At 46.7% G+C, this 15,627-nt stretch overlaps 1 protein-coding gene across 3 annotated transcripts; it reads right to left on the bottom strand.

The window, feature by feature from the left end:
- Positions 1 to 1,089: 1,089 nt before the first annotated feature.
- MRPL14 (mitochondrial ribosomal protein L14) lies at positions 1,090 to 15,506 on the bottom strand. Of its 3 annotated transcripts, none has more exons than XM_011960335.1 (3): positions 15,272 to 15,315; positions 4,305 to 4,393; positions 1,090 to 1,670 (listed from the first exon to the last, which is right to left on the bottom strand). In XM_011960335.1, exons 2-3 carry the CDS (start codon positions 4,373 to 4,375, stop codon positions 1,304 to 1,306), a joined length of 438 nt encoding a protein of 145 aa, XP_011815725.1. In that variant the 5' UTR covers positions 4,376 to 4,393; positions 15,272 to 15,315; the 3' UTR covers positions 1,090 to 1,303. The 3 variants fall into 3 exon arrangements, with proteins under 3 accessions (XP_011815725.1, XP_011815727.1, XP_011815724.1); XM_011960337.1 differs by lacking the exon at positions 15,272 to 15,315 and adding an exon at positions 13,990 to 14,630; XM_011960334.1 differs by lacking the exon at positions 15,272 to 15,315 and adding an exon at positions 15,359 to 15,506 and having other exon boundaries at positions 1,094 to 1,670.
- Between the last annotated feature and the right edge of the window lie 121 nt (positions 15,507 to 15,627).

The raw sequence follows: 15,627 nt of genomic DNA, 5'->3' as shown, positions 1-15,627 counted from the left end.
AATCAGCTAGGTGTGGTGGCGCATGCCTGTAATCCCAGCTACTCATGAGGCTGAGGCAGGAGAATTGCTTAAACCTGGGAGGTGGAGGTTGCAGTGAACCAAGATCATGCCACTGCACTCCAACCTGGGTGACAGAGCGAGACTCCGTCTCAAAAAAGAAGGAAAAAAAAAGAATTTATAAATAAGTTGATGAGATTCCACTAAAGAAACTAAGGGAGCCTTTATATCTCCCCAAGCAGACCAACAGATGAAGGAAAGATAACTGTCGCTGAATCACCTGTACAGGCCCAAGATTATGTCATCTGCAAAATGTAAGAATGTATCCATTTCTCCAGCAGTCCAGGAAGGAAACGCTGCTACTGGGCACAGAGGAGTGTTCTGGCAGACTATCCAGAACAAAGAAAGAATTACTGTCTGGGCTTTACTACAGCCTAAAGGGAATGTTCACTAGATTAAATCAGCCTCTCTGCTCTTATTCCATGCTAACCCGGTCATCTTTATAACCTTTTAAAGCCTCAAGCCCAGTAATACAGGAAGAGGATATTTGGGATGAGAAAAATAAAAACAAATATCTTTTGGTTAGAAAGTGGCAGACTCGGCCGGGCGCGGTGGCTCAAGCCTGTAATCCCAGCACTTTGGGAGGCCGAGGCGGGAGGATCACGAGGTCAGGAGATAAAGACCATCCTGGCTAACACGGTGAAACCCCATCTCTACTAAAAAAATACAAAAAAACTAGCCGGGCGAGGTGGCCGGCGCCTGTAGTCCCAGCTACTTGGGAGGCTGAGGCAGGAGAATGGCGTAAACCCGGGAGGCGGAACTTGCAGTGAGCTGAGATCCGGCCACTGCACTCCAACCTGGGCAACAGAGCGAGACTCCGTCTCAAAAAAAAAAAAAAGAAAAAAAAAAAGAAAGTGGCTGACTCCACGGTACATTTATAAATTGGCATTTGGTGTGTACCTCAGTTTTCCAGGGCCTGACAGTCCTGCATGAACTCACAGGGTCCAAACCAGAAAAGGGCTCAGACCCTGGCACCAAGGCTGCTCCATGTAAAGAATGCTACCCCGTGTGGCCAGACTTGGGTAAGCCACCTTTCAACTGTTTCAGTGTCATTTATTTTCCCACCACATCCCAGAAAGCTCCGGAAGAACACATAAATGAATATATTTATTCTCCCACAGGACATTACACTGTTACCCAGTGTGAAGGGAGCAGCCACGTGGCTCCCAAGCTCCCTTAGCAAAAGTGTGGTTCTCAGAACTGCTCCATTCACGAGCCCTCCTGCAACCAGAGGCCTGGGCTCAACTCACACAAAGTTCTGAGCAATGGCCAGCACCTTGGAATACTCGCCTTCCCGCCTGCGCAGGCTGATGGGGATGGGTGTCTTAATTCGTGTCCCCACAGGGTTCCCGTCGTCCTCAATGAGGACCACGTTATTGGAGTCAAATCTGGGGGTCATTCGGGGGCCAGGCATGCAATGTCCCACAATGAGCGCCTTTTTCTTCTGTCCCTTGATGGCCAGTAGTATCTGGTCGCCCACCTTGCCCACTCCATTCTTGTTATAGACATGAATGCAGCGAGGAGCCCGATGGTATGGGCTGTTCCCCAGGGCACTGTTGTCCACCACTCGTACCCGCGTCATCTTCTGAATCGCACTCAGGCTCCCAGTGGTGCTGGTGGGAGAAAAAAAAGTCTGCAGTCTGTATCTCTCATGGTGAGGGTGCACAGGCCTCTTTGAGAGGTCAAGGCTAGGGAGAAAGTACATGTCAGCAACACACACACAGCAGAGTGCTGTCCGGGAGCAGCAACTGAAAGTCAGGACTTTGTGAAGACTTATCTGTACCCACAACAGTTTCCTCACAATTGAGAGCTTCTGCTGTTGTGTCAAGATCTCAATTTGGATGAGTTTTAAAGAGAACCCAATGTGACAATGAACTTCACAGCAGCCTAACTTAAAGCCTTTGCTTTCTAAAAGGACTCTGAGGACTTAAAGGAATCCCTTATGGGCTAGGCTTCATCCACTGCCTATCCTGAAAAACCTGCTTCCCCAGAATACACCATTCCCTAATTTTCTTATTTACATGTTGCTAGGAACTAGAAGATATGGGTAAGTTTGCAAAGGGAAGTCCTTGACACAACATAGCAAAAACTGGAAAAAAGTCAAGGTAACAATCTTTTTTTTTTTTTTTTTTTTGAGACGGAGTCTCGCTCTGTGGCCCAGGCTGGAGTGCAGTGGCCGGATCTCAGCTCACTGCAAGCTCTGCCTCCCGGGTTACACCATTCTCCTGCCTCAGCCTCCTGAGTAGCTGGGACTACAGGCGCCCGCCACCTCGCCCGGCTAGTTTTTTGTACTTTTTAGTAGAGACGGGGTTTCACCGTGTTAGCCAGGATGGTCTTGATCTCCTGACCTCGTGATCCGCCCGTCTCGGCCTCCCAAAGTGCTGGGATTACAGGCTTGAGCCACCGCGCCCGGCAAGGTAACAATCTTTTAATACATTTTTCCTCATTAGAAAAAAAATTTTTTAGAGAGTATTTATTAAAGACAGACAAGGTATTATTAAACAAGACGATTACAGTAGGATTCCTATTTTCCTGATGCTAGCACCTGATGCTGGTGTTTCCACACGGTAATTCTAGGACCTCTTCTCTTGTTTTTTATGCCTACTCTAGGCAGTCTTACCCATTAGCATTGCTGCCAACTAGTAAATTCCATCTCCAGCCCCGCCTCTCTTCTATATTCTAGTTCCATACATTTACACTCTCCTCAACTCCCTACTCTATAGATACTGCAAACTCAGTAGGTCCCAAACTGACCTCACTGCCTCCCCTTGCAAACCTCCTCCTGCTGCTACACTTCTTATCTAGATAATGGCTTCTCCAGCAGCACCAGAACCCAAGCCATAAACCTCTCTCCACCAACATCAACTGGCCACCAAGTCCTGTTAATATCACCCGCTAAGCACCTATGTCCTTTCTCTCCAATCCCGCCAACAACTTCCTTCATTGAGCAGCTCACTCTCTTGCACCAAGACTGTGACATTACTGTCCTAGTTGGTTCCCACTGCACTTCACTTTGCCGACAAAGAGCTCTCTTTAGAATATAAAAGTGATGGGCCGGGCGTGGTGGCTCAAGCCTGTAATCCCAGCACTTTGGGAGGCCGAGATGGGCGGATCACGAGGTCAGGAGATCGAGATCATCCTAGCTAACCCGGTGAAACCTCATCTCTACTAAAAAATACAAAAAACTAGCTGGGCAAGGTGGCGGGTGCCTGTTGTCCCAGCTACTCGGGAGGCTGAGGCAGGAGAATGGCGTAAAACCCGGGAGGCGGAGCTTGCAGTGAGCTGAGATCCGGCCACTGCACTCCAGCCTGGGGGACAAAGCGAGACTCCGTCTCAAAAAAAAAAGAATATAAAAGTGATGCTACTCCCCACCATCTACACTGTCAATAACCTTGTCCCAATTTACCTACCTTCTAAGGCCACACATCCTACCACTCTGGGCAGGAGCAACCAGGAACTACTGGAGTTCCCCAAGCACACCCTTCCTCCCAATTCTTCCTGAAGGCCTAGACAGGATCTGCCCCCATCTCCCTTTTGAGAAGACTGCCTCCACTCTTTCTCCTCCTCTTTCTCCACTAGCAGCTCCTATGAGAGACCATCCAAAGTACAATCCTCTATTAAAATATTCTATCACATTTTCTTAGAGTTACTTATTTTCAAGTTTGCTCCTATGGCTGACAGTGAGAATTCTTTGAGGAGAGGAAGCAACTCTCATTCATCTCTGTATGGCCAACCCCAGGCGCGGTGCTCAGGCAACACCTGTGGGATGAGGGCATGACAGGGCCAGGAGGCATGTCTGCCAACGGGCATGCCTCCTGTGCTCTCCTGGCTTAGCATCTACAAGAGGAGGGTGTCACACTTCTATCATGCTCAAGTTCTTGGTAATAGGCATGTATTATTTTTGTAATTCAAAAAATTTCATTTTTAAAAGAGAGGATTTTAATGCTCTAGGGGAATGATAGGGTTGAGAGATGTCAGATTCACTCTAAGAGTCTTGCAAGGACTGAAGAGTAAAAGCTTCCACCATATGCCATTCCCTGTCGCACTTCTAACAGTATCATCACCTCTTTACCTATCCCCCATCCTGTGACCAGACCAACCAAGCCAGCTCGGCCTGATCCCTTTAGCTTTTCTCAACTCCATGCTTACCTCCCTGAGTTTTTACTCCTGTTCTAGTCACTATAACACCCAGCCCTGATAGGAAGCTTACACAAAGACAGTTTTAAGAACTTAATGGGAAAAGTTACCTGAAACAGCGATGGCTCAGTGCTCTGCGTACACAGGTGAAGGGGCCCCAGAGCCCAGTAAAGAAAGCCATGGGATCCCAAGATAGATCCTGCGGGAAAAACGAGAGGGGGAAAAATTGGTTTCTAAGTCACAGCCCTTACAGCCAGTTTTCTTTGGGGACTTGTGTGGGAGATGGCACTTCCAGCACAAGATCATTAGTCACAAAATATAAATCTTAGTGGTTAAAGGATACACAGATGATTAGACAGAGCTCTAGCTCTGATTTTGCTGATTCACGTTCTAACTCTGGGGTTGGAGAGGTGGCATGGCCCACAACAGCTTCTGCTATAAAAAAAATACAGCAGCACAGAGAATGCCTTCCTTATTATATCACTTCCACAGGCAGGAGGAAAATATGAACCCTTGGTTATAAATCCAGCCAGGGACTTCTTCTCGAGTCCTCCATAGAGGAAAAACTGCACACTATTGCCCTTGTTGATACTCATGCGCCTTCTGAAACCAGCACTTTAACTCCCTAAAAGAAAGTAAAGTATCTAAGCAGCCACTCAAGTTGTCTGTCACTACATCACCTTTCCCCCAAATGTAAAGGCCAGAACACCTGTACAGCTCAAGGCCAGCAAAGCAAAGCCAAAGGCTGCTCTTGCCAAGTCAAAGACCAAAGTCTCTACTTGGGTCAGTCTCCCAAACAACACTGTAAAATGGAAAACTGACCTACACCATACTACAGCTGAAAGTGGGCTTTGGGAAACCAAGTTGAAGAGTTAGTTGAAAGAGCAAACACCAACCCAAGACTTGTGGCTCTAGTTTTCAGAATCTCAACCCTGTTGCTCCCTAGCACTAACAAATATAGAGGCTGCCAGTGCCCTGAAACACCAGAACATCACTTCAGAGAGTGCTTCAGAAAGGTCTGTAGCCAGCTGCAAAACACACCTGTTTTTCCACCCAAATGTTTGGCTGCAGAGGTGTCCATTCAAGAGGTCTGCCAAGAAAAGCCTCTACACTGTAGTATTTACACACAGCTTTGCTTTGCACAAGTTCAAACCACCTCAGATAAGACTTTATTTAATAAGAATGTTGGGGTGGGGGGCAGAGGAATCCACTCTTCCCCAGGAATACCTAGACACTCCATAAATACTTTTTTTTTTCTTTCCTTGAGACAGTCTTGCTCTGTCACCCATGCTGGAATGCAGTGGTACAACTGCAGCTCACTGCAGTCCTGAACTCCCCAAGCTCAGGTGATCCTCCCACCTCAGCCTCCTGAATAGTCAGGACCACAGACACGCACCAGGATGCCAGGCTAATTTTTTGGGTTTTTTTCTCAGAGATGATGGTCTCACTTTGTTGCCCAGGTTGGCCTTGAACTCCTGAGTACTCCTGAGTTAATGTAATCCTCCCGCCTCAGCCCCCCAAAGTGCTGGGATTATGGGTGTGAGCCACCCACCACACCTGGCCTTTAAATGCTTATTAACTACAATTTAGCCTCAAATCCCAAATTTACTCCCAAATGTTTTCCTTAAGACAACCCATGAAGCATTAGCCAAAATGTAATTATGATTAGAAAAATTAAATGCAAAAGAAGTCAGCTAATGTATGCAACTACTAACATCTGACACACAGAGAATCACAGACTACCAAATGAGACCAGCTTTACTTTTACTGGTGAGGTGACCCTGGACAAGTAACCAAACTGCTGAGCTTTGGTTTCCCATCTGTAACACAGGGATACTAACAGTATCTTCCCCCAAGGTAGTTATGAGGATTCAATTAGATAAGCCATGCAAAGCACTTAGCATAGTGCCTGGCACTCTTTACCAGCTAATAAGCTATCATCATCATCATGTTGTATATCATTTTAAAGATTAGAAAATTGATATACAGGCAGATTAAGTGACTTGTGTAGAATGCCACAATTAGTCAAGGGCAGAACCAGAACTGGATCCAGGTTCAGTCCAAGGGTGTTCCAATCGCACTCTGCAGCCTTGCTCTGCTATACCAAAGCTCATTTCACACGAGAGCCCTGGGTGTCAAGCAGCTTTAAGGGTCATTTGGCCTCTTTCTGTTTTCTTTGTTTATGAACACTTATCAAATGGTTACAATGTGTCAGGCAGCAGGCTAAGTACCATCTCATTTAAACTTCATGGCCGGGCACAGTGGCTCACACCTGTAATCCCAGCCGAGGTGGGCAGATCACCTGAGGTCAGGAGTCTGGGATCAGCCTGACTAACATGGAGAAACCCCATCTCTACTAAAAATACAAAATTAGCCAGGCATGGTGGCACAAGTCTGTAATCCCAGCTACTCAGGAAGCTGAGGCAGGAAAATCGCTTGAACCCTGGCGGTGGAAGTTGGGGTGAGCCGAGATTGCATCATTGCACTCCAGCCTGGGCGACAAGAGCAAAACTCTGTCTCAAAAAAATAAATGAATAAAATAAACCTCAAAAAACTCTATGAAATGGGTACAATTATTATTAGCCTCACTGTTATACACAAAGAAATAAAGCCCAGAGAGGTTAAATAACTTGCCCAAGGTCACATGGCTAGGAGTGACCAGGCTGAAATATGAACCCCAGTTGTAGGCTTCCTAAGCCCATGCTCTTACTCAACAGAGTAAACATGGCAACGTTAATTTAAATATTAATATTTTACAACCATTGAATCATTCTTGTTCCATCAAGAATACTGACGTCAGCTGGGCGTGGTGATGCATGCCTATAATCCCAGCACTTCTGGAGGCCAAGGCAGGCAGATTACTTAAGGTCAGGAGTTCAAGACCAGCCTGGCCAACATGGTGAAACCCCTTCTCTATTAAAAATACAAAAATAAGACGGGCGTGGTGGCGGGCACCTGTAGTCCCAGCTACTCAGGAGGCTGAGGCAGGAGAATTGCTTGAACCTGGGAGGCGGAGGTTGCAGTAAGCCAAGGTTGGGCCACTGCACTCCAGCCTGGGCAACATAGTGAGTCTCCATCTAAAAAAAAAAAAAAAAACACTGACGTCACATGCACATTTTACTCACAGCCAATTCAGTGCTAGCTGAATCAACTGAAATGGAGACACGTACCAGGTGAAAAGTATTCCTTTTAGTCTAATTTAAGTTTTGAAGACAATTTGTAGTACAGGAGGCAAGAAGAGATCCACACTCAGAGCAATAGCTAAAAACTGGCAAAAAACAAACAACAAAACAAACCTTCTGAAAAATAGAGTCCTTCTGGTCCAGGCTGCGTTAGCTCAAATCCCTGCCAAGCTGTTCCCATCTGATGCTGGCAGGCCCTTGGCTCCCTGGGAGAGAAGAGTCTCCTGAACGACTCCACAGAACCCTCAAGATTAACCCAGCACCACCCACATTCCCTCTCCCGAGAAGTGCAACACCCTGCCTCTCAGCACCACACTGCTTCCTCAAAAACGCTGACATCAGTCCAAGAACTGCAAAAGCACTTAAGGGCTTCCCAGAACTTTCCTGACTCAGGTGTCATCACAAAGCACCTCCCTAAACTCTGTAAGGCTGTCAGTGCACAAACACAAACTCAGGCCTCCTCTCTGCACCTTGCTCTCAAGCCAACTCCACAACCAACACTCATCTCTGCCCAGCCAAATGTGACCCAGCTCCACAAGAATCTCCTCCACAAAGTCTTGTGTCAAACGGCAGCATCACTTGCTACCCCTCCTGAACACTGGGACATCCTCGTGCCAGGGCAACTCTGAGAGTCAATATTCACTATCCAAACACCGACACTGAGTAAATGTGGATACTTTGAGATAAGGCTGATGTCCTTTAACATTCTATTTCTTCCTACTCGCCATCCAAAATTCAGAAACCAGATATTCTGACAACATGGCATCTGAACATGCTACAGGAATTCAGGAGCCACACAGACTCTGATGGTAAGGATTACCTGTATTGCCTTCAAACACAAGAGTGATATATTTATGTCTCTAGGGAGCATTTCCCAATTCAGTGACTTTTCACTAGCTCTTTAGTGGATCTGATATTGACCTCTAGACCTAAACCCAAAGGACTCAGGCATCAAATGGCCAGCAGTTAGCATTCCTATGAACTTGAAAGCACAAAAGAACCAAATACATTCACTTTTTGTATATACGTCCCATATCCCTCCAAAAAAAAAACAAACTGTTGTACCCTCCTCTTCCACCCTAGCAAAAGACCCCAGCCAGTCCTGATAGTAACAGTAGGGGTGCAATAAATACTTGTTGAATAAAATAAATGAGGTAGCCAGGAGAAAGACAGATCCCCCATGGCTCTGACGGAGGGAAATCCAGACACGGTAGAGCTCTTATCTGTATTTTCGGAATCAGGACATGTCAGGCAAACACGCTGTAAGAGAATGATGGTGCTAATCATGGAGGATTAGCCCGTGCTTTTTTTCCAGGCCCCTTGGACTCACCTCCTGGGCCTGGTGCCTACACTGTCCACTATGGAAAATGCCTCATCCCACCACTAAAATAACTGCTTCAGAACAGGGAAGAGCAATAGAGGCAGCAATTTACTTCAAAGCAACTTTGATGGACCCTGATATTATTTCCTAGCATAAATCTATCCTACGGACACAGACCCTGAATCACTTCAGACCTAGTCTATACACAATGGTTGTTTCACAAGGAATGTCACTCTGAGTCTTGTGCACAGGTGACTGGCTTCAACAATAGTTCCTTCTCTACAACACTCTCACTTAGAGGAGGCCAGGTATTTGGAAAACTTTGGTGCCAGAGACGGCTTTTCATGCCACTTCCTGGTCAGCACTAAGTATTACCCTCCTGTTTTAGAACATGAATCAACTTCTCCTTAAAAAGAGCTGGGGTCGGGGGTGGGAAGAGAGGGTGGGTGGAAGGAAAAGAAAAAAGAAATTAAATTAATACAATCCAAGCCATGCTCATTTTCCATCTTGCTTTAAGATCTCCCTTCAGTTGCAGAGGCAAGGGAGGACGGGAGGACTAAGGATTTCAATGGAATATGGGGGAATTGGCATCGCCCTACAGATCCCATTGGAATGCATGCTCTGTGAGAGCAGGGACCAGCCCTTGCTCTGCTCCGTGCCAGACACTCAGTGCCCAGAACTGTGCCTAGCACACCTACAGCTGAGTAACTCTCTATTAAGTGGACAGAACTGATTTATGGCTGAGCACAGTGGCTCACGCCTGTAATCCAAACACTTTGGGAGGCCAAGGCGGGCCAATCACCTGAGGTCAGGAGTTTGAGACCAGCCTGGCCAACAATACCAAATTTTTGGTCTCTACCAAAAATACAAAAATTAGCAGGGCATGGTGGTACGTGCCTGTAGTCCCAGCTACAGTCAGTCCCCGGCTAAGGCAGAAGAATCTCTTAAACCTGGGAGGCGGAGATTGCATTCAGCCGAGATCACACCACTATACTCCAGCCTAGGTGACAGAGTAAGACTCTGTCTCAGAAACAAAACAAAAAAAGAACTGATTTATAATTCAACCTCCAGCTCCAGAGAGGCTCCACGTCAGTGGGGTTTGTGGTTTTTCTTGTGCCCTTTACCCAGGCTCCCAGTGACTTGGGAGAGCCTCACAGGCACAGAGAGCTTTTTTTTTTTCTTTCTTTTTTTTAGAGAAGGAGTCTTGCTCTGTCGCCCAGGCTGGAGTGCAGTGGCGATCTCCGCTCACTCCAAGCTCCACCTCCCGGGTTCACACCATTCTCCTGCCTCAGCCTCCTGAGTAGCTGGGACTACAGGCACTAATTTTTTGTATTTTTAGTAGAGACGGGGGTTGCACCGTGTTAGCTAGGATGGTCTCGATCTCCTGACTTCGTGATTTGCCCGCCTCGGCCTCTCAAAGTGCTGGGATTACAGGCGTGAGCCACCACGCTCTGCCAGAGAGCTCATTTTTAGTTACTCTGAGTTGGAAGGGCAGACACGAAGAGTCTGTACCTCTGATGCTTTGTGGAAAGCTGGAAAGTACCATTACTTTAAGTTTTGAGGATCAGCAAAATATATTTAGTATCACAGATCTATATATAATTATACATTGTTTCTACCTAAACAATTTCAATCTTTAGGTACCTGGCAGGTTACATTTTAAAGACCTTTCAAGGGGAATGGCCTCTATAGAAAAAGGAGAAAACAAAAAGTTCAGCACAATCACAAATGAGCCTTAAAAGGAGGTTCTGCTAGTATGTAACGGACAGGAAAAGAGACACTGAGAAATCAAATGGAAAGCCCAGATGCAAAAAGACAAACTCTGCCAGTGTGAGAGTATAAATGTCCTTCTTAATCAAAATAGGAAAAGCAAAGGCCTGGCAGCTCTGATAAATCAAAAACAAAAAGGAATTCTTGGGACCCTCTGTCCTGTCACGCAGACACAACCCCTCGCATCTCAGGTTTCTCCTCAACCATTCTGGACCAATAAGTACTTTCATTTGTTGCTTACAAACTCATTACTGTTTTTGCTGCCCAACTATTTCCTTTTAGGAAGTGTGGTGGTGTGTGCGTGGTTTGGTAACCTCACACAATAGCATGTTATAATTCTCAAAGTACCTTCACACAGATCACTTTCTTTGAAGATTTCAGCTTGAGCTCCCAATGGAAACAAAGACAAACAGGAAAGACCAACAGTCCGCAAGGGGGCTGAATCTGCTAATGATTCTGAACAGTTCTGCAGGCTCCACAGAGTTGGAGAAATGAAGACAGAAATGCAAAGCTTGTTGGCTGACTCACCCAAGGTTAGAAGGCAATAAGGCCCAGATCAGAGCCCAAGGCTGTTTTTATTAAACACTGCACAATACTTGCACAGTGAAGATGCTGCTTTAGTCACTAATTAAAGCTTCATGGATACAAATAAATGTTCCACACGCAGGGTAAAGTACTCCTCCTTTGGCAAGGCTGCCACATAATCCTTAAAAAACTCAGGAAACAAAAAGTCATCTCTTCATTAAATATCTACACTACACGCAGGACAGCCTCGGACCAAAGCTAAAGCTGATTTTGAGTGATCTGCCAAGGTGTGAGTTTTCACAGTAGCACCATCAATGTAAAGTATCCCTCAATAGCATGATCGGCTGTTTCCACCACAGCTACCACTGAGAAAACCCCATTTCTCAATCCCATTTCACAAAGGGAAAACATGTCTAGGGTTATTCTCCTATATTTGTTTATCTAACTTATGCCCCACCTTGTTGCAAAAGTATTTAAAGCAGGGCATGGTGGTTCACACCTGTAATTACACCACTTTGGGAGGCTGACGGAGGAGGATCACTGGAGCTCAGGGGTTGGGGGTTGCAGTGAGCCATAATTTTGACACAACACTCTAGCCTGGGTGACAGAGCGAGACCCTGCCTCAAAAAAAAAAAAAAGTAAGCAGTAGTACTTAGACAGATCTGACAATTTTCAATTATTCAAGATGGTTTTTCAATGTGGAGACAATTGTATAGTTTATCTAGTTTTGCTCCTCCTCCCATCCCTACCTCACAAGTATACAAACACCTATAATCCAGATATAAATTTGTAATATTCTTCATCTGGTCAAACTCAGGAAAAACTGCACAAGGTAAAGTAAAATTCTACTGAATCATATACATAATTCCTTTCCTATTGGGCTAGGTTTAGGTGGGCTCCAGGTTTATGAAGATGTCAGATTGGCAGGAGAGTAGTGCGGAAAAGTTAAAGAATGGGGATGGGAGGGTGCTGCTGATGGAAAGCATGTATCTCTTTCACTCCATTCTCCCCTTCTCTCACACCAAGTCTGTGACCCTGGAATCACCTGTCCAGGTCTCAACAACTCTCTGCCAAGCAGAGATCATATTGGGAAAAGCAAAGTGGTGTGGAAATGGAAGTGCTTTAGCTTCACTCATACAAGGGATCATTTTAACGTGGACAATCCTTCTCTGAATTATCCAGTAGGGACTAAATCTGCAGGATAAATTGTTTACCAGATCCTGGCCAGGAAGAGCAAGCTTATTCCCTGATTCTCAGGGCAGCACCATGGATGCCTCTTTAAGATCACAGCCCTGAAAGTGTTTTCAGTTTAGAGTGGACATGATAAAGTGCTTCCTCTCTTTTCTAAAGACATAAATGATTTTTTGAGTTTTTAACAGAGGGCTTTCCTACTCTGAGTTGTGTTTCACTGGTGAATGGTAAGCTACTTTACTACGACCTTTTTAAATATTCAGCATATTACCTGACCCAGAACATTTCTGAGATCTGAACTGCAGTCTTCTCTTCCATACTAGTTGTCACTGTAAATACACATGTAAAATCATACCAAGGGTAAGCAACAACCCAGACAAACCATGAGCCTATAAAATAGAAGGCTAAACCATAACCTGCTTTTCGAGCCCCTACACAGCCCTAAGAACTAGCCAAGCGCTGGGAGCGGTGGCTCACGTCTGTAGTCCCAGCACTTTGAGAGGCCAAGACGGGCGGATCACGAGGTCAGGAGATCGAGACCATCCTGACCAACATGGTGAAACCCCGTCTCTACTAAAAATACAAAAAAAAATTAGCTGGGCGTAGTGGCAGGCGCCTGTAGTCCCAGCTAGCAGGAGGCTGAGGCAGGAGAATGGCGTGAACCTGGGAGGCAGAGCTTGCAGTGAGCCGAGATTGCGCCACTGCACTCCAGCCTGGGCGACAGAGCAAGACTCTGTCTCAAAAAAAAAAAAGAAGTAGCCAAGCAACCTGACAGTAGGAAAATCCATCTTAGGTGGGCCCAGGTATCATAATCCCAAAGACATGAGTGGAGCAAAATAGGTTTTAAAGGATTCTTGCAACACTGAAGACTCTAGGAGCTAAGGAGAGTCTAAATAACCATGTTCAGTGCCCAACTACCTGAAAAGTGGACTCCGGAGAAATTTTTGTTGTTGTTATTTCCCTCCGCCCCACCCCGGGAAACATTTTATCTTTAATATTCAGGAGCAATAATAAAATATTTTGGCCACTGTTCCTTCACGGATTCCACAAGGCACTTAATTCTCATGTCAGGCTTTTTGAAATGCTTGCCCTGGAAAGTGTCACTTGATGGCTCACACACTCCTTAAGGATTAGGTGCTGACCCTAAGCAGGCACAAGCAGAAATAGCTCAGGAATCCACATGCTCAGACTCATAACTATACTGTTTTGTAAAAAATAAAAACATATAAAAAATGCCTTCTGGCTGGACAAGGAGGCTCACGCCTGTAATCCCAGCACTTTGGGAGGCTGAGTTGGGTAGACTGATTCAGGCCAGGGGTTGGAGACCAGCCTGGGCAACATGTTGAAACCCCATCTCTACTAAAAATACAAAAATTAGCCAGGAGTGGTGGCACGCACTTGCAGACCCAGCTACTCGGGAGGCTGAGGCGTAAGAATTGCTAGATTCCAGGAGAGGCTGCAGTGAGCTGAGATTTTACTGCTGCACCCAGATCTCCCCAGCCTGGGCAAGACAGACTGAACCAAAAAAAAAAAGAAGCCTTCTAGTGATCCTCAGAAGTCCAAAAACCAGATAATTATGGCCTCCACTTCCATTTTTCAGATATCCATTACAATGCTATTTGACCTCAAAGTGAATTTTATTGTTCCACACATGCAATAGATTACACCAATTTCACAACTCCCAGAATCCAAACCTACACAGACCCTTCCCACCAGGCACTTTACCAAAAATGGGCTTCATCTCCATCTTCCTTTCTGTCACAGTTGAAAAACTGCCCTTCCTAATTAAGCCAACCAACTTCTTACCTCAATAAAATCCTTGTTTTTCAACAGCACATACAGTATTTCCAGTGATGAATAGTGAACTGTCTTTCATCTCACACAGTAACCTCTGTGAAGAAGATCTACTTTGTTCTTTACTATATATTCCTGGCATGCTAACTGCATCCTCATGGACAATTTTAAGTGACTGAAAACTCAGGCAAAGAAAGGCAAGAGGGCAAATAGAAGGGCACAGGACATCAATGCTTTTCCAATTTTTCTCACTGCGACCTACAGAAACACACTGTAGAACACCTTCTAATACACTCACACGTGTGTGTACACCTGAAGCAAGTGTTAAGAAAATACCCTTACTAAGTGCAACACTGTCTGATATTTTCTGTTTCATGTTTTAAATGGCCGTGATCTACTAAACTGATTTCCAGTTCACCAATAGGATTCAGTTTGAAAAACACTGCAATAAATCAAACCTTACAGTTGCATTCCACAAGCTACTAATGAACTCTTGAAAAGCCAGCATACAGCAGAGACGCTGACCAAACTACAAGATCCAAACCCCCAGGTGGGCAGCGTCCTTCTGTTCAGCAGTGGCAGTTCCCCACCACCACCAGCCCTGGGAGTTAAGTATCTCCCAAATTCCCAGAGTTTCCCAAGTAGCCCAAGGTGTCTGTCATATGCCCTTTTAACCTCTTTATAAATTCAGTCCCATCCATCTCTTATGGTGGCAAAGTTCATTCATCGTCCGCTGTGGAAAGCAAAACTTCCTTTTTGTCCCCTCCAGGAACCAAAAATTAAAAGACCAGGTTGGTGTCCGTTGTGCCTTTGTGATCTATTTGTGTGGGTGACATATATATACAAGAGTCTCAGTCTCTCCCTTCATCTTTCCAGTCTTAATCACTGATAGATGCAGTCTCTGGTGAAATGAGAAACCAGGGAACCCCCTTGCCTAGGGGAGGGCGCACTCATCAGCGTGACAGAGTGAAAGCAAAAACTCAATCCTCACACGACAGAGGCGTCTGGACAACTCATCTCCAGACCCAAGTTGGGAAAGGGGAGGGCGGCGCGGAGAGCGGAGAAGCCCGAGGACACGCACTGGAGTGACCTGCGAGAGCTGAACGCAGCCCGCCCTCCCCAAGTCGGCTCCGCAACCCGGGGAAAGCAGGTGAGAGCGCGCCATGGACTTGGAAGTTGCAGAAGCCGCCCACGGAGAGTCGGAGGGAGGAGGGTCCGGGTCAGGGGCCTCCCCTCCCCGTCGGGACCCCTCCCACTGACCCTCTGCCTCCCTCTCTGGCCTCTCCTCACTCACCCCGGGGAGTGGGCCTCCCCTACTGGAGAGAAAGGAAGAGAAGGAGAGAATTAGGGGCTTGACGCCCACCCCCGCACCCCACCATACCGCTCTCGCCGCCCGGGAAAATCCCGACGCGGGCCCCACCGACCAAGCGCCGCCTTCGCCCCACGCGGTCTCCCCTCAGCGCCTGCGCGCCAGGCCCAGCCCGGCGGACGCGATCTGAGAGTGCGCGCGCGCCTTGCGTACGCCGGCGTGGGGGACGGGACATACGGGGCTCCGCCCCCTCCCTCATCCTCCTCCCGCTCCCCCTCCCCCATACACTGCCGCGGCCGCCGCAGGAGCCCGGAGCTCGAGCCGCCCAGCGACTCCCCCTC

This window comes from Colobus angolensis, unplaced genomic scaffold (assembly GCF_000951035.1).
Source record: "Colobus angolensis palliatus isolate OR3802 unplaced genomic scaffold, Cang.pa_1.0 Scaffold51, whole genome shotgun sequence".
Lineage (NCBI taxonomy): Eukaryota > Metazoa > Chordata > Mammalia > Primates > Cercopithecidae > Colobus > Colobus angolensis.
Note: the sequence above shows the minus strand (reverse complement) of the source record. Positions and strands in the feature narration are given on the sequence as shown.

Excerpts from the sequence above, each read along its gene's own strand:
- MRPL14 (XM_011960334.1), bottom strand. The coding sequence starts at position 4,375 with ATGGCTTTCTTTACTGGGCTCTGGGGCCCCTTCACCTGTGTACGCAGA. Across the intron at positions 1,671-4,304 it reads CTGAGCCATCGCTGTTTCAG|CACCACTGGGAGCCTGAGTG; the intron begins GTAACTTTTCCC and ends TTCTCCCACCAG.